Source organism: Coloeus monedula, assembly GCF_965178545.1.
Source record: "Coloeus monedula genome assembly, chromosome: 1".
NCBI classification, from domain to species: Eukaryota; Metazoa; Chordata; class Aves; order Passeriformes; family Corvidae; genus Coloeus; species Coloeus monedula.
In genome coordinates this window covers 23,965,805-23,993,338 of record NC_138781.1, presented here as the reverse complement: position 1 = coordinate 23,993,338, position 27,534 = coordinate 23,965,805, and the positions used below count along the sequence as shown (strand labels likewise).

The 27,534-nt window shown below is 37.0% G+C and overlaps 1 protein-coding gene across 1 annotated transcript; it reads left to right on the top strand.

Moving 5' to 3' along the window:
• Positions 1-916: 916 nt before the first annotated feature.
• On the top strand, positions 917-23,054 carry HEPACAM2 (HEPACAM family member 2; the record flags this gene model as incomplete). The annotated part of the gene is made up of 10 exons (XM_082293764.1): positions 917-986; positions 6,501-6,851; positions 7,979-8,263; positions 13,828-14,124; positions 17,002-17,127; positions 17,212-17,236; positions 17,362-17,399; positions 18,675-18,748; positions 20,912-21,024; positions 23,018-23,054. 10 exons carry the CDS (start codon positions 917-919, stop codon positions 23,052-23,054), a joined length of 1,416 nt encoding a protein of 471 aa, XP_082149890.1.
• Positions 23,055-27,534: the final 4,480 nt, after the last annotated feature.

The window sequence follows — 27,534 nt, the reverse complement described above, 5'->3', positions numbered from 1 at the left end:
TTGTTAATCTGTAATAGTCTGCCTAAGTGCTGTTTAGTGAAAAATATTGTGTGGGTTTGTATGGATAAACCATCTCTGTCACCGCTAACATTTGCTGCTGCAAACTGTTGCTGCACAGCTCTGGGAAGGTTTGTCCAGTTTGCTGCTGATTTGTATGGTGAGTGACAGCTTTGGACAAAATCCAAACCCTACATTAATATTAATTTAAACTGATGTAAGTTAATGGAGAAGAAACAATAATCAGCAGTTAACAATTGTAGTAAGCTCTCCACTCCAGCCATAGGATTTTCATATCAAAGATGTCTCAGAGGCATTTGGCATCACATGTTGTTTAGAGAAAGGGAATTCATTCTTTGCTGAGTTATGTTAAGGAAAAAAATACAGAAAAGTTATGGGTTTGAAAGTGCAAGGAAAAAAATTAGTAAGGCTCTTTAATAGCTGTTTAATGGGGGTTTTTTAAGAGAAAATGAGAGGTTGTCATTAGAAAAGATCTGAAAAAATATTCTGAATACCGATTTTAGTTTGAAATAAGCAGAAGCATGTAGTATCATGGTATTTTTTACGAAACTGTAACTAAAGGAAGTTAATAACTGTATAACCTGTTCACTTGGTGCGTTTACTTACTTCTATTAATTAAATGTACTTTGTATTGTGTGCCCCATTTATTACATTCTGTGTCATATTTGCTGTGACTGTCGGGGCAGGGTTATGATAAAGTCAGAGGCAATGAAGATGGGTGCTCATCTAACAGGTGCTCCACTCCCTTTGTTCTTTGTATACACATATTCAAATCACGTAAGGCAGGGGACAGGATAGGACCTGTTAACTCATTGCTGATTTCCCTAGCAAATAAACCAGCAGCTGCAGGTCCAAGCCCTGGCTTAGTGCTGAGAAGGTGGCATTTGTGTGGGACAGGATGCTTCCATGGAGCCCTTTAGCAAACTTCTTTTGGGACTTACAGTGCAAAATATATTTTCTGCTTGTAGGTAAGATAAGATATGAATTATATTTGATTGTCATTGTGGAAATGTGAATTGATTATATAAGATTTATCTTTATAAATTTAAAGATATTTCTGTTGTATTGTCAGATGTTTTATTTCAGGAAGGTAGCCTAAAAGCTTTTCATCAGATAGTGGCAACTTGTTTTGTAGTTGAAGCTAAAGTTTTAGCAGCTGAACAAAAATGAATGCTATACATAATCTCTATGTAAAACGTGGCTATTGATTAAATATGTATAATCTACATTTAAAACTTGGGTATTGATTAAATATATATCATTACATTTTATTGAGTAATATATACATTGTGCATTCTTTTTGACAAATCAGGCTGGACAGGTTCTGAACCAAGGATTATACAGAAGCTGTTACACTTCTTTAAAAATTTATTGAGACAACACTGATAACATTTTTTTTCACTTCTTTATGATTGATTAATTTATATGTAATACCTAAATGTAATTGGTATTGAAACTAAGTTAAGCTTTTAGTCAACTGAAGAATGTCTCCCCGTTAATAGTGCATTTGTTTGGTGTCTGGGTGCAGTTCTCATTAGTGTGCATTTGTTATCCGTGCAATGGATAAAAAATAGATGTTCTATGTACTTTGGCAGAAATATCCTGTGATCAAATGTTAGATAAACTTATTTCTACAAACTACTGTAACAACCTTTTTTTATATTTAATTGTTTTTGTAAATGTCAACAGAGGAAATATATATTACAAATGCAGTGCTTCCTCTAATCATTCACGTAAAAGAACAATTTTTCTTTTATCATCTTTGCGAATGTCACAGTTCTAGCTTATTATAGAGTCACTTAGTTTCCTTGATTTTGAGCTCAATACTTTTTCAAGACTTTTGGCTTCATAATAATTGATGGTTTATATGACGAATATTGGATCTCTTCTTTAAAAATGAAAAATATTTGGTTGATAAAAACCAGTGACTTTGTTCTTTACCTACTTGATCACTTTATTGGCTATTTCTCATTAAAATCCTACAAGAGCTATTGCCATGCAAGCAGAGTGCTTTAGAGTACATCTTTGTTCACCAGGAAGTCTCACACCCTTACCCATACTTATTTTCTAGTAAGGGAAATTGCTGTTCATACTTTATATCATGACGAGAATTAGGTGCGTTGGAGACATGACACAAAGGCCACTGAAGACATTGACCTCAGCAAATAAAACTGAGTCCTGTAACAAAGCTCACTGGAACTTTTTCTTGGGCAAAAATCCCAATCCAGGGAAGAGTATGTCTGAGTTTTCCATGATATAAATGTAGGTATAGAAATTGCAGCTTCCCTGGACCATTACATCTGGGTTATTTGGAGCTTTTTTTCATAAATGAACATACCTGTAAAAAGGGGGAAAAAATATTATCACTGATCTAGAAACATTTTCATTTCTCACATTTCAGGAGAGCTGAAAGGGTAAATGAACACTCTGGTGAAAAGCCGTTGAGAATCCAAACTCAGACAAGGAGATGTGCATGTTAAATTCAGAGAATGCTAAAGCCTCACTAGGCAGGTTTCAGTTTGTGCCATAAACTCAAAAGTTATGTCATAGTTTTTTATTTAAACTAAAACTGCAGCCCTTGTTTTATGTCAACAACAATTCTGTTGTGCTTGCTAATACTGGTGATAGCAAAGTGCGATGGAAGCAAAGCACAGATCACTGAGCTCCAAATGGAGGTCGTTGTGGTACAGCCCTTACGATCATTTTACAAAAACTAGGGTTTGGAATTCCATTGTCTTGGAAAAAAGTGTATTATATTTGGAAAGCTGTAGGGATAGGCTTAAATTTTATGGAATTTGTGCCTGATAAATACGAATTTAGTTTGACACATTGACTTGATTTTGCTATTAACGTTAATTCAAGGATTAGTCATAACAGTCTTCAGTTTAAATTAAAAATTAAAATTAGTCTAATACAAGTGAATCATAGAACCTTTTAGGTTGGGGAAGACTCTTAAGAGCATCAAGTCCAGCCATAAACCTAACACTGCCAATTCCACCATTAAAGCATGTTCCTGAGCGCCACATCTGCACATCTTTTAGGTACCCCCAGGGAAGGTGACTCTTCCTCTTCCCTGGGCATCCCATTCCAATGCCTGACAACACTTTTGGTGAAGAGCATAACCCTCTCAATAAAGAATATTCCAGACTGAAGAAGACATGATCTCTGCGAAAACCAGAATTCTGCCATCGCTGCTCCTGTAAAACCCGTGCTTTTGACAGAACACCATTATTTAATAACTTGCGCTACTCTCAGCCTGCCTTCTTCCTTGCCCTGCCAACCACAGAGAAGCTCCTCTGTGATGCTGGCACTCCACAAAATCACCCCAGCAAAGCCAGAGAGAGCAACAAGAACTGGAGTTATCCAAAGCCACTCCTGAAGGGACTGAGGGGAAAATGGGGTTTTTGCCCTCACCGCCTCTGGTCATAGCTGAAACAATTTCCTTAACTGCAGATCAAAATCTCTTTCCAAGACATTACACAGAGCCAATTTTCCCTGTGAATCAAGTGGGACAAAGTTAATTTGCAGTTTCTATTCCCACAGTTTTTTAACTGCAGAGAAAATAGATTTTCCAGCCCCTATTCTCTTTTCTTTACTCTGTTATGCTGTTACCTTCCATACTGGTGGTCCCAGTTATCCTGGTGCTCACAAGATCTGCTTAGGTTTTGTGCTAATTTTTTGCACAAACAGAACTGTGAGAAATATTATTTGTTTTCCATATTTTGTGACTGCACTGCTTCTGTTACTGGCATGTTGTCCAACAGCACAATCACCTATTTACAGCTAAATAAACCCAAAAATTGAACAGCATTGTGCATAAAGAATGAGTAAGTTTATGGACAGATCTTTTAGTTACAGATCTCTCTGTGTTTGAGAGATGTGTTTGTTTCAGTTGATCTAAAAATTGAAATGGGTGGTTATATAATTGGTGGGTTATGTGAAATAGATCTCCAGCATTAAATATTTTGTGAAGGATTCTCCCAAGGAGTCTCTCTTTTTCAAGTGGACAACAGCAGTTTAAATCTGATTTGTACTGTAAGGTTGTCAGGGAGCATATTAACGTCTGAGAAGTGTTAGAACAACAAAATACTTAATCTCCTGTTAACCAGAGTCTAGCAATCCTCGAAGAGTTGTGCAATGTTAGAAAACTGCGAGAACAGCAGGCTACAAATAGTGTTAAAAAGGGCTAGGGGAGCAGCCTTCAATTTGATGTGCATCATCCGTTTTAGGTTTTTCATCTAGAAAGTTAAGTATGTAAACATCTCTGTCCTACGTACCCCCACTTAAGCCATTTCACATTTTTTCTACACTCTTTTTTTACCCTGTTCTCCTCCTGTCTCAGCTGAACCCCAGCCAGTTCTTTGCAAGTCAAAGTCCATGCAGCCTGAAGCCCTCTGCCTGCTTCCTCTTTAGCCCCCATTAGTGAGGGCTTGCCAGATATTCTGTCAAGGGATTTCACTGTCTTTCTGTACATTTCCCTGTTAGTATTCTGCAGCATTTCCTTTGGTTTTCATGTCATTCCCTCAGAAATGCTGTGAGCTATCTTTAGCTGAGTGTAATACTGCTCAGCTTTATGAAAAGTGAAGCCAGCCACAAAATTATTTTCTTGGGGTAGATTCTGTACAGCATTGCTGGCAACCCATGAGCCAGTCCCCTTACACACCATCTCTGCTCTGCTACTTTGCATGCCCTTCCAGAGTACCTCTGACAATAATTACTGGCACTACTGCTGCATCTGTAGCCATCACCCCCTTTTTGTGTCCCCACCCTGATCCCCAACAGGTTTTCCTTGCAATTAAGTCGTGGCAAACCATGCACTAAAATTTGGTCATTCTAGCCCAAAAGGTATGTACAGATACCATATTATGCTACTGAGTTGATATTTTTATCTTTTTCTGTCACATAACCTAGGAAATTAGACAAAAATGAACCTTTGACAATTTCTGTCATAAAGAATAATGATATGAAAGTAGGAATTTAAGAAATAAAGTTATCTCTGCATCATATTAATGAACACAGTCACATATTTTTCATACATAGCTCCCTCTGCCCTTCCCTACCCACCCTCCTCTCTCCAGGTAGAAATTGATTCCCTGTACATCAGCTGGGAACTTACTTTTTGATTACAGGTATTTGTGAGCATGTCAAGAATCACAAAATCTCAGATTGGAGGGACGTCAAGGATCATAAGGTCCAACCAAAAATGATCATTAGCAGGACAAGAATAGATGGTGAATGGTGGAAAGTGTTGCATGTTGTCCTGGGCAGTGTGTTCTCAGTCTCCAGTGTGTTCTTATGCAGTAGCAGATGGATTACTTAAATCACAGTTTTTACATTTCTTACTTGTAAGGGGTTTCTTTTTCCTAGGGTTTTTTAGCACTTGCAGCATGCTTTTCAGCAAGATTGAACACGAATCTGAGCAATCAAACCTGCAACTAGAGTCAATTGGAGTTGCATCTTGAACATACTAAAATGTCTTTATAAGTATTTTGAAAAATCTTGTCTTTAATATTTCAAATTGATCATCCAAAATGAGTCTGTATGTTTGCTGTTAATTTTCTCTGGGCTTAAATTCTTCATCTGTAAAGTTCTATCAGTTAAAATGGTGTTGTGAGATCAGTTCATTGCTATTCTCATGAGTGCCATGGAAAAGTTAATGTGAAAATCAATCCCTTAGTCCCAAGACTAAAGTTTTAATGGTGCTCTATAAATATGTCTTAAGCCAGCACAAGAAAAATTATTTTAAAAATATATGGGAAAGGCAATGATTAACTGAGGAGTGAACTTTTTGCACCATAACAGAGACAGAATTCTTGGAATACAGAATTAACCATGTGGCTGAATATTTCACTTTTGTGTTTATCAACAGCAAGCCTTAATTCTGCCAATTTCTTTAGACTGGAATACTTGACTTTTGCAAGCTTAGTATTGTTTCTGGAATTTAGTCTTACAGGTACAGAGCAGTCAGCAATAATAACAGCAACAATAATAATATGTAGTTTTAGTCAGACATCCGTGAAAGTGCTGCTTGTCAGATTTTCAGTCAGTTTCTCAGTATAACTGGCAGAGTACCTAAGAAGCTCCTTTGTAGCTGAACCAACCCAGAAAAAATCCTAAAAACTGAGTGATCAATCCAAGATTTTTAGTGTAAGACCTAGAAATATGAAATATTTTGAAGGGAAAATATTTTATACATTAAGGTAAATGTACATTATCTCATTTTTGTCAAACTTTCAACAGTAAAAGATCCTTCCCTTGGCTTTTTGTATAGTTTGAGGCTAGAGCTCTGTAGCTAGATCCAGCTTCAAGGTCAGTGAGCTCTTGCCCCTTTCTTACTTAAAATCTGAGTTATAACCATGCAAAAAAATGTAAGTTTTAGCCTTGAGAGTTTTTTCACAGTGAGAATTTCTCATTTGAATTTTCCAGGTTTTCCATTTGTGTTTTGGGTTTGTTTATTTGTTTGTTCTTTCATTTTTATGCAGGTATTTGTTCTGCCTTAAAATTGACAGTACCATCTCATACCATCCATGGTATTGAGGGGCAACCACTTCATCTTACTGTTGACTACAATTTCAATGCTACAGCTTCTGAAATCCAGATAATTTGGCTTTTTGAGAAGTCTCAAAGTAATCCAAAATACTTGCTTGGCTCTGTAAATCAAAGAGTAGTTCCAGACTTGGAATACCAGCATAAATTTACCCTTATACCACCGAATGCATCTTTGAGGATTAATCCATTGCATATCAGTGATGAAGGCAATTACATTGTAAAAGTCAATGTCCGTGGAAATGGGACCATAGCTGCAAGTCAAAAGATTCAAGTAGCTGTTGATGGTAAGTTAGTGAAAGATAGTATCTTCATTTTGAAAATAAAATTACAATAGTTTTGATGTACTGGTTCTTAGTGTCCGGTTACGATACTGTCTCATTTAACGCAACCATACATGAATAAATGCTAACAATTAAGTTATGTTGTTTTCTACTGCTGCTGGAGGGAATACTAAAATATATCTTTAAGCAAAATTAATATATTGACTGATGTTTCTATATCATAAGGAAAAAAACTGAAGAGGTATAGAAACACTTAAGATTAAATTAGACAGACTTCTAAAAAATATGATTTGATAAGTTTCTGCTGTGCTATCACGAGGATGCATTGAATTTCAAATAGTCTTTTTCTCTGAACAACTTTACCTCCTGTAACAAAGAGAAGTCATTGACTTTTGCTGGTGACTGTAGCCCTGTGTCTGTAAAAGAAGCCCAGATCTGAATTCATGAAGTACTGAAATTTTCTCTTTAGACTCTGCTTTCTGTATTGGGGACTTAAAAGAAAGTGGAAATGGGAAAGAATTATCTAAAAGGATGACAAGAGGCTTCTGTAATGTATGGATTATACAGAGGTATATATACAGAGGATTATACAGCCCTGTAGCTGTTGGTCTTGAAAGTAATGAGATGAATGACATCTTGAGATGACAAAGTTGTAGCTGCCATTTTACTCCCAGACCCATCCCAGTTTGCAGACATCTTCATGACCGGAGCACCCATATTTCAGTGGTGCCCAGCGTGGGCAAAGCTGTGGGCAGTCATGCTGAGAAGTCACACACGGTGGGCAATGTCATGCTTTGCACTCTTTTCATTTCTGTGGACTCAGTGATTTGTATACAAGAGGCAAGAGGCCGTGGTACACCTGACTGCAGCCTTTATCCTATTACCAGTAATATAAACAGTCTGGTTTTATTTATGCACCATAACAATTCTTACAGTCACCAGCTGAGAATATGGCCTTCTTTTTTAACCTTTAACTTTAAGAGATAAAACTTGAAATATGAGTAATTTCCAGAGACAATGATGATTGCTATTTGAACTATCTTGACCATGATGACTGTAATATAATCATGTAATCATGAATGTAATATAATTATCACTTTAACAACTCTTCATATCTCTTTATTTTACAGTTCCAGTCACAAAGCCAACTGTACATACTGAACCATCTTCAGGAGTAGTGGAGTTTGTAGGGAATATTACCCTAAAATGTACTGTGGATAGAGGTACAAGGGTAGCTTACCAGTGGATGAAAAATGGGAAGCATCTCCATGCTGGCCCTAATTATATCTTTTCATCAAACAATGCTACACTTCTAATTGTTCCTGTTGTAAAAGAAGATATTGGAAATTACAGCTGTCTGGTATCTAACCCTGTCAGTGCAATGGAAAGTGAGATAATTGCACCAACCATATATTGTGAGTATATGAAATATTCATTATTATCTTTGTATGAATAATTTCTCTGGAAGGAGTGCCTCCAAATATGAAAACAGGCAGAAAACAGTTGAGCTTGTTTGTAATAGCTCTAACTTAAAATGGGATAATAAAATTATTCAGTGTTGTGTAGTTGTGAACATCAGTCTCAACTGCAGAATTCAAATAGGAACTTCAAGATTTTCACAGATGTCTTCAGATGTGACTCAAAGGAAAAAAATAATTAGATTGGTCTACATTAAAATATTGTTTAAAATAGAAACAACAAACAGTATCAAAAAGCCAAGCACAGGAAGTACCAGGCTGAAGGACTGCTATTAATGGGTTTCTTCAAAATCATTTCAAGTCCAGTCCTTTTTAATATTTCCATTAATGGCACCAGAAAAAAGATAGGGAGCATCTCAATGAACTTCATTTATGACACTAAATAGGAGGGCTGAATGACATTGACGAAGTAATAGAGCTGGGATGAAATTTGCTAGTAGAAAAGGAAATGGATATGCCCTTTCAGAGAATAAAAAACATGAACTTCTGCTGATAAGATTGAGATTGATTGGAAAGTAATCAAGGCAGTGAGCCTGGGGGATTGAGCTATCACAAGATATCTATGAACTGATAGCATGATTCAGCCATGTATTTTGACTGGAAATGAAGGCACCTGAGAAACCAATTGAGTTGGAGGAAACAAGATTGATTTAATCAGCATTCAACAATTATACTATAAATCTTAGGGCATTCTCATTTTGGTCCATGTCAGGCATTCCCAATGCCTCCTCAATTTTCAAGTAGCACATGCTACACATATGTGACCCTGCTATGCTCTAATCCTCATGTCCTCAGGGGTCGAATTATCCTTCTCAGAGGAGAGCTGAAATTAGGTTAGGACTTACTTTGCCACCAGTCCTATTCATATATAGCCTGTTTACCCAGGGGCCAGTGTGGAAGGCACAGTGCAAGGACTGGAACTGGATTCCTGTCCAGCCAAGGAGTGGTGCTCATTCGTGCTTTCACCAGGCTCTGTCATCTGGCAGCTGGTAGGCAGCCCATGCTCAACTTGTTATGATTGTACTCCCAATATATTCAAAACCTACATCTCTTACATCTCTAGCTCTCATATTTTCCTCCTCCTCCTTTTATCTCCTTTCATCTCTGATTATCTATTTTGCTACCCTTTTTTAATTGTAACTTGGAAGAATTGGGTAAGGGGGTGACTTGCATCTAAACTATGAGGGAAATCTCCACACTGCACCAGAAGAGAAAAAGACTGCCTAAATTAGCAGAGGTGAACAAGGACATTGTTAGATATGAGCTGATGTAAGCTTTTAAGATTGACAGCAGTGCAGACTTGAAGAAGCAGTTTCAAAGAGTCCTAAACAGGGCAAATATTAATGGACCTTTCATCTCATTGTACAGAGGAATCCTGATACTCTGATCTACAAGGAAATAACCAGTACTGATGGAGCTTTTACTTATCACTACTGTAATTTAAAAAAAAAAAAAAAAAAAAATCACATTCTTTCCTCAAGGTAGCACATTTTTATATGCCTGCTTTTGTAGAGAACAGTCTCAGCTCACTTATGTGCTTAAAGTGGTAAGAAAGAGAGCTGAAGGTGTATGAATGCAGTTCCTCTACTGTGTTTCTCACTTTAATGAGCTGTGAATCAACCTTATACTGGGCTCTCTTCAAACTTGGGACACTGTATCCAGCCTGACAGCCTTCTTCCAATGCAATAAAGTCAGGTCAGGCTAGAAAAATATCTGCCACTCTTGCTGCCTTTCTGACAGCTCTGTTTGTTGCACAGCCCGTATGAGATTTGAATTTCTGACCTGTTGCACACAGGATTGTCTCCAAAGCACTGATCACGCTGACAGGTGCCTGGGACACTTGCTCTGACAACGTGTGTGCCCTTCAGTCCCAGCTCTGGTACTGCTTCTTCCCGTCTTCCTCACTCAATTACATGCATTTGTCAGCAAATTTGTAGAATCTTTCCAAGTTCTAAATTGGAAACCTGGTTTTGACCTATTGTTTACCAGAATTTTAAAATCGCAAAGTTACTTAAGTGTCCACATTTCTTGAATCTTCTGCTGTTTGAGTGGTTGTGCTATACATCTCTATCAGAAACCTTGAGATTCACTTTTTCTCCATGTGTGTAAATATTATTGTGTATGCATTTTCAGAATGTCCTTTGTAATTCATCAGAACTGAGGGTTTGCTTTGTGCATAATGTAAAATCTGAAAAAAAAAGTATTAAGAGCAAACAATGCAATGGTGAAAGGCTGCAAATATATATGGTATTCTCTATATCCAAGTCAGTGATGGGGATTGGGGTCTTACTTCCTGAGCTATATGAAGTCACCTAATTTGGTTCAACCTCTGCCTGCAGAAGTAGTTTGTCTCCCAGCTCCCAGTTGTCAATAACAATCCAGAACAGGCCCCGGGATCTCTGTCTGCCATATGTCAGTGCTGTGGGGGAGTTACTGGAGGTGATAAAGAAAAGGTCACTCATGGTAAATACCTGCCATCTGCTTGGAAACTGTAAGAGTCTCGTAGTGATAGGAGCAATTGGAAATATTCCCACAGAGCAGTAAATTGTTACTCAGAAAGATTGATTTATTATTTTACACATCATTTAGTTAACTGGTTTTACTGAGACAAGAGGCAGTTTTCTGTAGAGAACAATACTGGGAAGGGAAAATAGAGCTGAGGGATCCATGAAGGCTGTAATTGTGGGTTTTTACTGAGTATGAAAAGTGTTTTTTAATTCACATTTTATTAATATTATCCTGCTTCTCTATTAGTTATGATGATAATGCAGCCTGGAACATGGCTATTGCAGCCGTGTGACTCAGAAACAAGTTATTTCAAGACTGGAAGAAGCTGCTGTCCTGTAGGCTGCAGCAGACACTGTTGTACTGTATTGATAGAGTTGAATTTAGCAGACCAAGTGGGATTCTCTTCCTCAAGTCTTCCAAAAGATAGAGTATCCTTAGTCCTAGAGACGTAATGGTTCATTGCCTGCTTTTTAGAATCATCCTTGAAGCTGTGTATATCTGTCAGTTACACCGTGTTTAGGGACCTTGATGTACACAATGCCCAGGAGAGGCAAAAGATTGCTCCAGGCAAAGCAGAAGGGTAACCCGATCCTTGTGTTAACTTCAGCAAGGAATGCCACTTTTCAGATTTTGCCAAAATTTGGCTATTTCTTAAGATAATCTCTCTTTGATTTTTTCAAAGTTACTTCCCCAGCCAGTGTGTGTCAGTGTTTGTATAATGATTTTTTTCAACTTGCAGCTTTCGTTAAAATCTAGTTCTCCATGTTATCTCTTTATGCTGCACTGTTATGGTACTGACAAAAAAAGCAGAACTCAGTTCTGATTCTTTTGAAGGCTGTGGCAAACCACCCACTACAGTGAGGGGGCATGGGAACCAGTCAGCTATTCTTACCATTAATCTCTGTTAACACACATCAAAGCCATATTATCAGTGAAAATAAAAGCTAATTTTCTTAAGAAGGGCGAATTGGATTGGAAGAACCACGGAATTGCTCTGAAAAGTAAAAAAAGTATGTTCCTGCCTATAAATAGTGTGTGAGGGGCTTTATTTCATTTATGAAAGTGTCAAAGATCAGTACATCTCTTCTCCTTTTGGATCTGAAAAAAAAGGGAAGTAAATACCTGTATGAGGTGAGCCCCTGTGAAAACCTCCCCTTCCACAGAAACATGCAGCCCAAGTGAGGTCAGCCAAGCCAAAACAGTGGGGTATAGGTCTGTATTTCACAGAAATGGTCATTACAGAGTCAGCTGGCTCTTGGAGACAATAAAGCAAGTGACTCAGGAACTGCAGAGCCTGTGAGGAAGCAGCCCAGCATCTAGAACTTTAAGAAATGCTTTGATTCTTCAGAGTGGCTGCTGCAATGTAGGTGGGAGCAACACTAATTCATGCTGAAGTGAATTTGTATTTCATTTCCCAAGAAAATATTATGCGTGATGTTGGCCATTCCTTAAAATGAGACTGCAAAAAGCTTACCACTAGGAAGTAAGTAGAGAAAATGGAAAGGTTGACAAGTTTATGTTGTGAAATATGGACATTTACTTAAATGTGGACTAAACTGAGGTCATATGTGGTGATCTATATTCTCTTGTCTAAGACTTAAACAGAAAAAAACACAAAATGGCCTGGTTTGTGCTGTGTGCTGGTGGCTTAGGTGTTCTTGAGAATAAATGAGTCTTATAAAAAAAGACAGACAGTACATGGAAGTGTATATTAGAGGAAGTTCAAACAGTATCCTGCATTTCCTGGTGGGAAATAGAGTCTGAAATGTACCAGTGTTCAGCTTCATGTAACAGGGACTTTCCCATTCAAACCCAGCAACATTATCTTAATTCTTCCAGACAGCCATAGGAAGGTGGAGATATTATTCAATTCCACTGTACTGTCCCCATTTTGTGCTACACCACTCTGTGTGAGGCAGCTTTATTGATCTTCAGAGATCCTACCAAAAAGATACTCTGCATATTTTCTTCTTTGGCTCTCTCAGTATTAGGTCTGTACATTTTTGGTTATCCATGTAAGTCCTCAGGGAATTAGCGACATTGAAATCATTAGGTTATTTTGGGGCTTTTTAAACTAGAAAAAGTGATTTAATAAGGCACACTTCAATTATTATATGCTCTACATTAATTTACTTTGATAACTGTAAAAATAATTTTAATGTGTAAAGATATAAAAGCCCCAATGATCTGAAATATTCTAGTAAAAATAGCATGAGAAATATTCCTTTAATATTTAAGTATATTGTTTCCCTTTTTATTTTCCTATGCAGGTTACACTAATAATACTGATCTGCTAAATTTTTTGAGTAATGAACACATGACTATGGAACAACATATGCTTCTTCTAAGTATATTCAGGAAAACAACTTTCCTTTCAGCAGAAGGGCTTACTCTTGAAAAAAACATAGTTGTTGGAATAGTACAAGCCTACTAAAGTGGAGGGAAAGTTAAAGTTTATTCTAGCAGTTATTTATGGAAACATTTTTCTGAACTTATCTAAGGTACATCCCACTCAATATTATACCTGTAAGGTAGTTCCCTAAATAATTATTATACTGTAAATTATTGCAGTGAATGTAATATTCCAAGGCTAATTTGTACACTTTTAAATGTGCAGAGAAATCACTTCTGCCAGTAAGTTTGACATTGAAGTAGAAATCAAATTATGTCCCTGAAGATGTGCTCCTTTACTTCATAGAAATCCAACTGATTTCAGTTTTCATTCTTTTTATCATACTGAGAAATACATAACCGTGCTTTTTCCCTAAACAACAATTAGACCAGTATTAAATGGGTTAGCCTGAGCTAAGCCTGGCACAAATCCAGTTATTGAACAGAAAGCCTTTTAATTGAAATGACTGAATGCCAGCCGTTCTAAAGGCTAGTTTAATATAAATATTCTGACTTCAGAGATACACTTCTGATTAAAGTTTAATTATGTGATTTGATTTTCATTTTCTCACTATATTTCCCTTTTTTTTTTTCCAATGCAGATGGACCTTATGGACTTAGAGTCAAATCAGACAAAGGTCTGAATATAGGGGCAGTGTTTACCGTTGACATGGGGGAAGTTGTACTGTTTGACTGCTCGGCAGATTCAAATCCACCAAATATCTATTCATGGATTCAGAGGGATGACAATACCACTCAAGTAATCAAATATGGACCCCATCTGGAAGTTGTATCTGATAAGGTGGCCCAGAAGACAATCGATTACATGTGCTGTGCTTTCAACAATGTGACTGGAAAACGAGATGAAACTCATTTCACAGTTGTGGTTACTTCTGTAGGTAAGAATGTAACTTCATTGCTGTCAATGTAACATGTGAGTGGAGCGTCAGCCCCAGAAAAAGGAAGTCATTCTTAGAATATGTATCAAAATTGAGGTCTTGCTAAGTATATAGTAAAGGGGCTTTTGGACATTCTGTGAGATACAGGTTTTACTTGCAGTATGACACTGCTCAGAACACAACCCACTAAGACACTGAAGTTTTGTGGGATTTTATTACAATGTTCATGCAAATGATTTCCCTGTCATATTTATGAATCTCTGGATTGATTGCTGGGTTCTGAAGAACACATGCCTTTATTTCTCATACACTATAATCTCAGCTCCTGTACAATTGTGTTCGACAGCAACAAAGCAGTTTTTCAGAAAATCTCCAGAAGCATAGAGCGAAGAACAAGATATTGAGGAAGTCTGATATGTCTTCTCAGTACAGGTGGATACAAGTATTTCCAAATAAGGAATTTATGCTATTGATGTTCAACAAGATAGACTAAGATTGCCTATTGGAAAATTTAACAAAGCAATTTCACTTGTGCTGAGCAAAGAGGTCAACCATTTGTTAGTCTGGTAAACAAGAAGAGGAGATGTCCATCATTCAGGCTGACTTACTGATTCATCATAAATCCAGGGCTTTCAATATGCTGGAAGGAAGATGTGTTGCAATTTCGTAGTAAGAATACTGCACTCAAAAACTAAATATTGTGGTTAGTAGTGAAAGCAAATGCAACCAGAACTGTGTTGATAGAAATAAACATGATGTTTCTCCAGGAAGTTCATGTAAGCTATGATATTCAGCTGAGATTTCCTTTCAGAGGCCAAAAAGAAGGAAAGACTCCATAGATTCATGTTTAGTTGCACTTAAAATAATAGATTTGCTAATTTCAAATATTTTACTTAAATCTTATTAAAACATTTTATCCTGTGTATGTAAAAATATAAAAAAGATAATTTCCCCCCTCTATAGCCATTTTCTTTTTGATGAGTGTTTATTCAAATAGCACTAAACCCAGATGTCAAGGCTATACTTTGCAGAGCAGCACTGACTGATTGTAGGAGGTGTGAATTCACACATAATTCATTCTCAATGATGCTGCTCAGGCTAAATTCTGATTGCAACTGAATAAACCTACTAAGCAAAGACTATGAAAATTGTCTATATTTCTTTTCTTTATCCCCATAATCCTAGATACAGAGCCTGGACCATGGCATTCAAAATAGTGGAAACCCCACTTTCAGTAGCGACAGGAACTCTGATGTTTCAGAAGATCTTACACAACTTCCCCATGGGACAGAAACTCACCTATATGGTGCTATAGACAGCTGCCTAATTAACCCTAAAAATTATCAATGAAACAATGATTTTAGTAAGTTACAATGATATGAATAATTGCAGTAAGTTGTTACCCAGTTTTAGCCAACATTCTAAAATAAGATGCGGTATCTCATGTACACAAGTCATTGCTCAGTTTTCAAGTTTAGTCAGCTTGAGTGTGTTAAATGCATGCAAAGAGCATGTCTTTGTTTTCTGCACTGATATATCTATGGAGATGTGATTTATTGAGTCTCTATTTGAAATGACTCACTTTAAAGAACAATTTGAAGGACTCATCTGATTCTCCAGCATTTGGACTTTTCCTTTCTAAGGAAAGCAGTACACTGAAGGACTACAAAATAATTGATGAAATTGCAGTGATTTATTTTCCCATGTCTTTAGGACACATCTGGCTAGAAATCCTCATATTTAATCTTCATGAAAACCACTGCACATTTAGCCAGCACAATGCCAGTGAATTACATGGAGATATAAGTAGATGTAAGCAATTCTAGCTCTCTGCACAGGAGCTCATCTACTACTGGAAACACATCCAGCTAAATAATATACATTTTAATTGTACTAATAAATCTGGCACTAGCAAATATGCAACATTAATTTACCTGTATGGATTGTGACACGTCCTCTAATTACATTAATTCTGCGCAGTTCAGAGCAAAAGGAGGAAATTAAGAGTGCACAAGCAACTATGTCTGGCGTTTCCTAACTTTCATATTCTTGTCTTTGCAAACTCACTGCAGATGTTTTCTATGTGCTTTTAAGTATGTAATCTATGCAATTTGTGTTTGTGTTGTATCAGAAAATCCTGCTGGAAAACTGCTGCTAATGCATACCTTAGCAAAAGGCCTGAGCAAAGGAAAGAAATATTTTGAATATGTTTAGATATGAATACAAACAAACATAACATGGTGGAGTCACCATCCTTGGAGGTGTTTAAGGCAAGACTGTGCATGGAACTTAGTGCAATGGTGGTCTTTGGCCATAGGTTGGACTCAGTGGTCTCAGAGGTTTTTTCCAACCTAATTAATTCTGTGATTCTGTGATAATTTATTGGTTTCTGATGTGGTTTGATAAACAACCAGACTGTCAGTGATCTGAAAATCTTTAGAAAAAGCCTAATGGATCTTTCGTCCTCTCCTCCTTTATAGATCCTACTGCTAGGAGGATTTCCCTCCAATCTAGCACAAGCTGCTCTCTCACCCTATTTTTTGGTAGTACAGTGTCTTTATGCCTCAAGTTGTAATATGCATCTTTTTCTGGTGCTGTAATTTGTGGATTACATTTACTTACTTGCATTTAGCTCTAGGCACTAATTTGCTCTGGAGTCTTATCTGATATGCATATCATTGCTTTTTCAGTTCAGGAGATTTGTGGGGAAAAATAGATATTACCCATTCACAAGACCCCACATTTTGTATCTGTTTTGTATCTCTATGCAGGTTTACTAGCTTCAGATTAATTTTAAAAAGATGAATTTTTCTGTGTCATTGTAGCACATTGTAAAGAACAAGAAATTAAATACAATACTCATCTTTTTTGTCACAGGGTTGGAAAAGCTGGCCCAGAAAGGAAAATCTTTGTCTTCTCTTGCAGTAATAACAGGAATTTCATTATTTTTGATCCTAGCTATGGCCTTTTTATTCCTATGGAAAAGCTATCAGCCACATAAAGGTATGTAAAAGTTAAGCACAGTCCAGCTCTTCTTTTGGACCATTGGAGCAAAAAGAATAATTTTTCTTTTTTTCTTCTTTTCAGTGATACAACAGAAGCTACAGAGGAGGTACAAAAATAATTCATTCTTAGGTCTACAAGTCCTTTCCATCCAGAGAATTGCATTTTTATTAATATTAATTTTCTTTCCTTGGCTTATGACGTCAAACTGAGAAACATGTTTATGTTTTCTAGGGCAGAGGCTGACTACAGAAAGGCACAGGCCTTTTCAGGTAATGGTAATGAAATAAGTGTGAGCATAAGGTCAAAATCCATTCCTGAAAAAGAAAAATAGCATCCCCACATAGAGGAAAAAAAAAGAAGAAAAGGAATAAAAGTGTGTTTTTATGTTGGGTTGCACACCTCTATAATCACTTAATTAAGATAAGACCTAAATGAGAAGTCAGCATGGGTTTAGCTCATGTCTGGAGCTCATAGCAGTATGTACTGTTGCCTTTAATTCTACCTGTTAGTCCCAGTATTCTGGGATTGGAATACCTGTATTCCGCTGTTGTGACCAAAATGACTTAAATTAGTGTTATTCTGGGATAGCAGTGAAAGGTGATACGCTGTGGGAGAATTACAATTGAAAATGTTTGTGGCATCAACTGTTACCAAAATCATGAGAAAATGACATTGCAGTATACATACCTTCTACCATATTCTGTACTATTTTCTGTGTCGTCAGGACCCAGAGTGGTTTTTTCACTGCCTCTTTTCCCTCCACAATCCTTCCCACATGATCCTAGGCAGGAGATGCTAGAGACTAGCCATCCTTTGGAAGGATATCACTTTTATTCCCATTCCTTTCTACCAAAGCATCAGAGCAGACCATAAACATGCACAAGGATAGGGAAGTATATGAAGCTTAGGAAGGTAAGAAATTCACTTGAGCACAGAGGGCCCATCACCCTGGCAAGTCATATCAAAGGCTGGAATCTCAACCCTGTTGTTAGTTCTGCAACCTTTGCTGTGGAGTAATGCCCAAGAGACAACCAAGAGCCTCAGATCTCCTGGACAGTACGAGGGTAGATAAAGAGACTAACTGCACCTAAATACACGCTGTATCTGAAGACCCAAATAATACTGTGGCACCTATTAGTACCATGTTTCCTTTTATTATTCTCAGCATTATAAAACATTCAGGTGCTACTGCTTCACTACACTATAGTTGTGCTGAATTTATGAATTCAGCCTCTTTTCTATGGGAAATGAAAGTAAATTGGTCATTTTAGCCTTCCAGAATAGAGAGTTGATTTTGAGGTTAGGAAGAGGTTGAGGTTAAGAAGAGGCTCCTCACTTGGTCCAAGGTGTGGGAAATCACCAAGCAGCTCTGCAGCTGTCCTGCCTTGCTCCACACCAGTTTAGGAGTTTGGCAGGGAAGTGGTTTAAAGCAGATCACATAACCAGTATTTGGATGTTTTAAAAATTAGGGCAAAATACATTGCCAGTCATTATTTTCCAGGTTCATATTACGTCTCTTTTTTTAATCACTGTTCTAACTTCAGGACATGAAAGTGCTTCAGATGATTTTGGGATATATGAGTTCATCACATTTCCAGATCTTACCAGTGGTTCTAGGGTATGTGGTTTTATATCATAAACAGACAGTTTAGTTTCTCTTCTATTTCTCTAAGTATGCTAAAATCTGTACTAGAATCTTTCTGTAGGTTTGCTTCTGTTGCTTTTTATGGATGTCTGTATGACACCATATTCATGGCTATTGTTCACCCAGTACTTGCTCTTTCCTTCCTGTGTTAGTAGTTCAGTACTTTGTAATCGACATAGTGCAGTAAGGAATAACCAAGCTCTAAAGACAGCAATCTCCATTCAACTACCCTATATTAAAAGGCTGTTTGCAGTGTTGAGTAGTTGGGTAGCACTGAAGCACTTGTGTCACACAGACAAGAGTACTATTGTGATGCCGTTTTCTCCCTTGACCCTAATATTTCTGCTCATGCAGCATTCAACCCTGGCAGTGAAGAAAAGGCTCAGGGGGAGTATTTAAAGTTTAAATGTAAGCTAAGTCTCAGCTATATTTCACAAAAATTATTTTGTTAGCTTTGTGTATTGTGGGGGAGGAATTAAGCAAAGGAATTTTCCTGGCAGATAAAAAAATCCTGCAACATTTGCTGCTTCCTTGCATTGTGTCTTTGTTGACATTACTGTATAGGAGTTGGAGATCATTCTGATGTGATTTAAAAGGACAAAGAAAAAAATTAGAAACAGAGCCACAAAATTTAGGGACAACGGTAAAACTTGGAGGAAGTAGAAGAAAGACTTTCCCTTTGCTGGGGAAAATTGCCAGCAATGTAATCTTGTTCCTTCGGAGAGCATCAATTTGGTCAGGTAAGGGAGAGCTCTTAAAGCATGGTCACATTATCACACCTAATTTTTTTTATGATTAGTACTCATAATACATGATGTCAAAACCCAGTCATATATTAATTAATTATCTTCTCTGATGGAGTTAGATGTTTGAAATATACATTTATAGGGCTGAAGTGCTACCACAAATGTTAGTGGAGAGGACAGACTTTTACAGCAGCAGAGATAAAAGACTTTTAGAAAACAGAGGAGTTGAACTGTATCTGTTATAATTTGTGCCAGTAAGAGTCTAATTAAGTTTAGAGATCAGGCCCTAAATCATTACAGCCTTAAGCACACTAAGTGATAATCACACGTAAGTGATATTATGCTGAAGAGGGTATATTTAGATTACATATTAGGAACAGATTCTTTACTGTGAGGATGGTGAGGCACTGGGACAAGTTGCCTCAGTTGTGGATGTCCCATCCCTGGAAGTGTTCAGAGTCAGACTGGACTTCAAGCAACCTGGTCGAGTGAAAGATGTCCCTGTCCATGGCAGACAGGTTGGACCTGGATGATCTTTAAGGTCTTCCAACCCAAACCTTCTACGATTCTATATCCCTTAAGCTGATCCTATCACAGTATCACATTCTTGCAGGATCAGGGCCTACGTAGGTCAGGAGGGAGAGAGCAGTGTAAAGAACAACAGGATGGATGAACAAGCCATGAAATCTACTATAATTTCCAGTAAAATTTCAAGAAAGAGGAGAAATTCCACTGGTTTATGTTCAGCTACTCAAATTTATAGCATTGTAGGTTAAGTCCACATCTGATCCACTGCTTCATTTTAGTCCACAGAGAAAGGGGAAAATAAGAAAGTGGTGATAATGAAGAACTGGAGGTTGGGTATAGGCAGAAAGATTGGTATTTCCTTATGGATGCAGAGTCTAGGTAAATCTGTCTTGACATAAGAGGAAATTAATATACTTAACATATTGAACAGTCAGTATTACTTGACTTATGGAAATTCCTTGCATCTCTCTCTCTTTGACCGGCCAGTAGGAGCTTTATGCTGAGCCCATGCCCTGAATATTTCCTGCTTTTTTACTGTCTGTTCTCCTGCTTTGCTCTTTATTAAAAGTTTCTCTTGACTTGTGGTATGTTAATATAAAGTATTTGCTGTATTAAATGCAAAAGATGCATCCTAAATCTTTTAAGGGGCTAAATGTATTTAAAACTATTACTTGCCTTTCTATTAATGTGATGAGAACTTACCCAAAATGAAATGTAAACTAGCAGAGATTACCTGTTCAATCCACAAGCAAAAAATATTTGATGAAAAGTTAAAAAAATTACAAGTTACATTATCTGTTTAATTTCTGTTGAATCTTTTCCTATTTGTACTTATAGTAGGAATACACTTTGCTGCTTTCAGGTTTCAAGTCAATCTGTTCCTGGCTCTGACTTTGTCGCAGGCCAGGATATGCTAAGTACGGTTTATGAAGTTATTCAGCACATTCCTGAGCAGCCACAACAAGACCACCAACAGTAAGTTACAGACTGTGTTCACTCACGTGGTAGCTCAAAGACAAATACTTTTGCACCCAGAACAATTTACATTTTGGTAGATGTTTTTTTATTCCACTGAGAGCGTTATGGAAGGAAAGATATAAGCTACCTTAATTCCTCCACCATTTCCTATCCAATCCCCCACTTTTCTTCAAGACTCCAGTCTGTTGTTTCATCATGCCAGTTTTGTTAAAGTGTGAAAAACAAAAGGTAAGATCTTTGAACACAGCTTCAAATGAAAATTCCCACTTAATTTAATAGGGCACCAAAACATCAGCACTTCCTACTGAGCAGGTTAAATATTCAGTCAAGGCAGTTTAATTGGCACATAGCTTCCAGACCTGTCAGCCATGTGCCAAGTAGAGTTAGGGTGGGGTTTTTTGCAATGTTGAAACTGGTCAGCTGAATAATAATCAGTGGTTGTTGAAATAGTCACTGAAATATTAACAGACTAGTACTTGAGTAAGCAGTGTCTCCATAGCAAAAGAATTCTTGTTCTGTGCTACCCTGGCTGGGAACTCCACAGAAACACTTTTGCTGAGTTAAATACCAGGAAGGCCCCAGCACATTGTGCTTATGTCTCATAGACCTGGTTTTGTTCAAATCACCTACTGAGTATCACTTACTGGCATAAGAAGGGTGAATACACTAAAGTTTCTGTAGTTGTGGTATAGCTGCCATAAATCTGTTGTGAATATTGAACATCTTTCTTACAAATTAAGAACAGCACACAAGACTTTATTTGGTAACAAGCCTATTATATCACATTTTCTATGATTTTTTAATGTGTTTTGTTTCTTTTATACTTGAAAAGAAAAGTACACACTCTTAACAATATGCTAATCAGTTGCCTGAGTAATCACAATGTTTATGTGACTACATTAGTATGCAGTACTTAAACTACAAAAAATTTTGTGCAGGTTGTATCTTCAACTGTGTGTCCAAGTTATGTATGAAAACATGCAGCCATGCTTGTCAAAACAAGCTGGTCAGTGAGAAAACAACACTGAATTGCTAATGATGTTTTTGTTCTGCTTGGGATTTTTCACTTTGAACCCTAAGATTTTTAAAGCCATATGTAAAAAAATACCATTCATAAAGTACGTGTTTTCTTACTCTTCCTCTTACACGCCTTCCTTCTCAACTTTCTCACTGATACATGACCTCTCTGAAAAAAGGAATAAATGCAACAACAACGTAACTTGAACTTTGTGACAATTCAGAGTTCAACTTAAACTTTGCAAAGCATATTCTGTAGTTGTAAAGGACTCATTTGCATAAACCAATTTTTTCTGCTCTTTTCATATTTCATATTTTGAAAAGGAAACATAGGAAAAATTTTCACTAATAGCACAAAATCTGCTAAGCATTATACTGAGTAAAGTACTCAGATTAGAAAGACCACATTCATGAATTTTCCAGTCCCCTGATCTGCTGAGAAGGAGCACTCTGAGTGGTAAATAAATAAATAAGGACAACTAAGTCAATTCTGATGCTTGCAGCAGGATGCTTCAGCTTTCAGTATAACGGAGAAACAAAACACCACAGAACAGAGAATGAAGCTGGGAAAGTAATTGCAAACCCCTGTAGTGCAAAGTAATGATTGCTTATGGATGAATCCCACAGACTTGGTATGCAATCATCTGTACAATAATCAGCAATATTCATGGGAAAAATGATACAAAACTTGTCTGCACTCTGTTTATGGCAGGAATCTCTCCTTGTAAAAAGCAAGAGAACAGATTTTATGGGAGCCAAACAGATTTGTTGGTTAAGTGGTCACTTTATTCTTATTCCGAGTGCTTCTGACTGGAACTGCTGTGATTTCACTGATTTCTTAAAATAAAGATGTAAAGAAAAATCAGTCAAAAGCAATGTTTAATTCTCAGATTTACAGTTTGAGAATCTTTCAAATCCTCACTTTGAATGTAACTTCACCAGAATTAGCTGGTGTTTTCTCTCTTGCTCTTAGAAATCCCAGTGACAGTATCAGAAAATTTGCAGACTAGTCAATGCCTAACACCTGGGAATAGCCATTTCCACTTTTCGTCATGCTTTTTTCAGCCTTTTTATCCTTTCATTCACAAATGCACTTTTGCCTTTGACACTAAATAATTACAAAATTTTTGATGCACACCAGCTCTTGAAAGGTAGAAATACTACTGGAAAATAATTAAATTCTTTAACCCTCTTGGGTTTGGACTGACAGACTTATAACTTAATTGCAGTCAAAACAGGAGGTGAGATGATAGCTGGCTTTGCACTTTTACATTCATGTGCTTCCATTAGTTGCTTTTCACAACAGTCCTTTGTAGATTCACCTCCTCTGCTCCTCCAGAGAATCAAAGGGAAAACACGAAATCAGATTTTGAGGAAATTGTTCTGCTCCGTCTCTGGACTCCATAGTCACAGGGAGTTACGGGATAGTCACATACTTAAGTATTTCATTAAACAGATTCTTTTAAGCCATTTTGGTTTGATTCTTTTCTCATCCTTGGACATTTTTTTACACTAAATATAAATCCTGTGACAAACTGAACAACAGGTTCTTCCTCATATGAAAGAAATCCAAAAACGACTGCCAAAGCTAATGAGCAAGAGGTTTAGCCAGCTTTCACAGATAAGCACTGACAGCTCATAACTGTATTGCTTACAAAAACTGTTTGTAACTTAAGTTTCATTTTCACTCCAAATTAAGATAATTTTACATCATCTTCCTCTCCTCTGATCCTTACTGTTTCTCTCATATCTAGCATTAACCATTTCACAACTTTCTGCTCTGCCAGTTGTTGAAGAGCAGTAAGGATGCAAAGCCTTGCCAGGCATTCGGCACAGGGTTGTACTGTGGACTGCGCTGGCTCAGTTCATGGTTACCACCACCCTTTGGCAGGTACACTATTGTTGTACAATATGAGCAGCTTGAAATCACTGTACAGAAAGAGCAGCAATGCAGGATGCCATATTAAGCATTATATTATTTATGGCTCAAACCTCTGTTGTCTTTTGAAAACTAGACATACTATGCATACTAAAAATTTTGTCAAAAATCAGTGTGTTGCAAATATGTCCCCAGACAGAGATCTTATTCAGGCTGAAGAACTGTTTTGTGTTTAGAACTGCTGGTTTGTTTACATGTTTGCAATTGTTCTTTTAAAGAACAGAAAAACAGCATTGTGGACAATTGTCATATATATATGTATGTTCTTTCCTAGATGTATATGAAGATACGGGAACAGGAAATCAAAGCATCTGAAAATACCAAAGTTACTTCTCTTTCTTTATGATATATTGAAAGGAAATGCCAACAACTCCAAGAGTAGCAAAGGCTTATGCCACCTTTTCTTGAAATAGCAACTTCTCTTCAGACTGACAATCCCTTTCCTTGGGGTGCTCCAAATTGCCCATTTCTTAATTCTTTGTTCTTTTTTTTACGTAATAATTCTTTGGAAAATATGGATATTTTTAATTCTTTTTTTTTTTCTTATCAGTGAATACAAAAGACAAAGGGATAGCTTAAAAAATGCACTATAAAACATGCATCTTTTTTTTAAGAACAATCAGCAGAGGCACAAGTAGGAATCAGGCCCAAGATGCCATCCATGCTTGTTTTATTTAAAAAATTGCAAAAAATAGCATACAGGAGGTTTTTGTATTTGGGTTGGCTTTCACAAGAGAAGACCTCCATACTGGCCTGAAAAATAATAAATGCAGTATGTCAGACTGCAAAATACATTTGGGATTTAAAGTAAAATCAGTCTTTTAACTCATTTAATGTGACATAATTTACAAGCATAGATACTGATCTGTCAGGCAGTTACAGTTTTAAAATGTACATACATATATTGTTCAGAATAATGTGTTCTCATTAAATTCTGTTTCCTTTGCATTTTAACTGGTTTTCTATTTGCTGATGAAGAGCCTGTTTCTCATTGACTAGGAGAGCAAGTAATATTCAAGTTATTTCCAAAAGCTGCAGAAAGTTCAGGCTATTTGTACATTAAGATAATTCTCCAGTGCAAATGAAACCAATATTACTCTGTTTAAACAGTGTGCTACAAGTCCCTTTGCAAATAGAGGAACACTCTTCCAGAAGCTTCTGTTAGCTGACTTCTGAATCCTGCAGGAAAATTCACTATTATTTCCACAAGGTCAGCTATTAGTTGGTGTCAGTTAGATGCGGTCAGGGAAAAGAAGAAATATGAACAGAATTAATCTACAGGGAAAAAAAAGATACTTCAGGAACGGTTAATTGTGCAGAAAATGAGAAAGCATACAGTGTGTCCACGCTTTAAGATGGGCTGTATGGTATTATTTAGATCACTCTGTATTATGAAAAATAATTTGCACTTGTTTAAAATATCTCCTTAATCCATATTTACTAAATATTCTTCCAGTCTCCATCTTTCAAAGACAAGGAAAAATAACATGGTTTTCAGTGAGCATTCTGATCTTGTGAGGCTGAAAAAAAAGGGAAAAAACAATTGCACCATTGTGCATGAGAAAAATAGGATTTGGCATTTCACAGAGGCAGCAGGTGAAGCCCAGATATGCAAGAAGTAGTGACATGATCTCAAAGATAACGTAGTCACCAGATTTGCTCCCTAAGAAATAGCCATCTGACATGAAGGCATCTAAGGCAGAGGCTCTAAGTAGGAACATTTGGGCAGAACTCTGAAAGACTGAGAAACTTAGAGAGTTCCCCATAAATTCCTCCGTTGTTCAGTCAAAGCTGATTTCATGTGTGTTTCAAATTGGGACAGCTCTTTGGGATTTGCAAAGTCTGATTTTCATGCTCTTTTCTCCTCCTCTTCTTGGTGGAGCAATAATTTTAATTGCTCTGAAGGGAGCATGCTGATTTCTGAAGTGCCTGAGACCATTCCATCTTACCACACTGCATGTCACTGCAGGCCACAGGGCAGGAAATGCAGATAAATTGAGAGAAAGTAGTTTCTCCACCTCTGGACCCTCTGTATTTAAAACTGACAGTCATATATATTTTTCTAAGGTTTTGTGGGGGGAAAAAAAGAAATCAGGTCAATTTCAGTTCCAGTCTACATTCTTTTAAGCTCACCTATATATATATGCCTAAGTGCATTTTAACGGTCCCAAAAGATTTTGTTTCAGAATCTGTGCTCATGTCCCAGTAAAAGATGAGCAGAGTGTTTTGGATTAAGCCATTCATCTATAGTGTAAGATGACTTCAGCAGTCCAATACAAAAGTCCACCATAACAGTCTTTTAAACTTCTGAAAAGTGCCTGTAAAAATACTTGTAAATTTAATAAAACAATTTTGTTTATGCATCATGTAATGTCTAATAGTTCTGTGTGTCCATGCATTTTCACTGGAAAGGACACCTATCATTAGGTTGGAAATAAGAAACAAAAACCTGCCTGTTGCAAGTAAAATGTTCCTTGGATGCCCTGTATGCTGGTCGTGGCTGCCACATTCCTACTCTCCACTTACAACAAAAATTCACAGCGAAAAACTCAACTGGTAGGGAAATTTATTTTACTACAGAAAGAAGAAAAACTGTCTTAAATAATTCTTCTAGCTATGGCAGCAGAACCAGCTCTGCAAATAGGAATATGTTATTGAAACAGACAGAGAGCAAACACAAGCAAGTCATCTTCTGCTTATAATATATTGTTCTCATCTGTTTTTGTTTCACTGTGTCTTGTGTATTACTGACTGTTAGCCAAAAATAGACTGGCATAAATTCCTATTCAAACTGTGCTCATTCTTTAGAGTTCTTCCAAAATTTGCACAGTGCATTGAGCTACTTTTGGTGGAGAAATCCATTTGGTGGAGGTATAAAAACAATAAACTGTGAGGAAAAAAACAATTCTGAAATGTCACAGAATCTTAATGGATGACAAAGAAAACCTTTACATATTGTACGCTTGCCCCTTTTTCACTGCTACCACAACATTCAAAAGAGATTGATAAGCTTTTATTTATTGATGTAAAATCTATTCCAAATTTTACCAAAGCAAATGGAGTGTGTGTCCATTGAACTAGATGATGTATACACTGGGAAGTTCAAATATGAGATGGGGATAATGAGAAAGCAATGTGAAATGGGACAGGGGGGAATTCAAAAAATCCTCTCTTGTTTTTTTTCCCCCATTCCTTTTGGTGGAGGCTTTTGCCATTTCATTTGCCTGCTGATGAGGGTCAAGAACATCTTTCTTTGATGAAGTAAGGCTGTGGTGTGGACTTGAGATAAAAGGTAGGGCAGATAAGCCATAATTCTGGGATTCTGAAGTGTAGGAACAGCAACAGAAGTCATAGCACCTTCAGGCACTTATATCACAAGGTGGTGTGTAGTACTTGGTCTTTCTTACTACACATCTTAAAAGCAATTTGTAAGTATACTGAAGAGTATCAGCTTTCACCACTGCTCGTATGGGAATGCTCCATCTTGCACTTTGTTATGGCTTTGAAATATTAACCCCTTACAGGCCACCAGACTATATTCCACAGTCCTT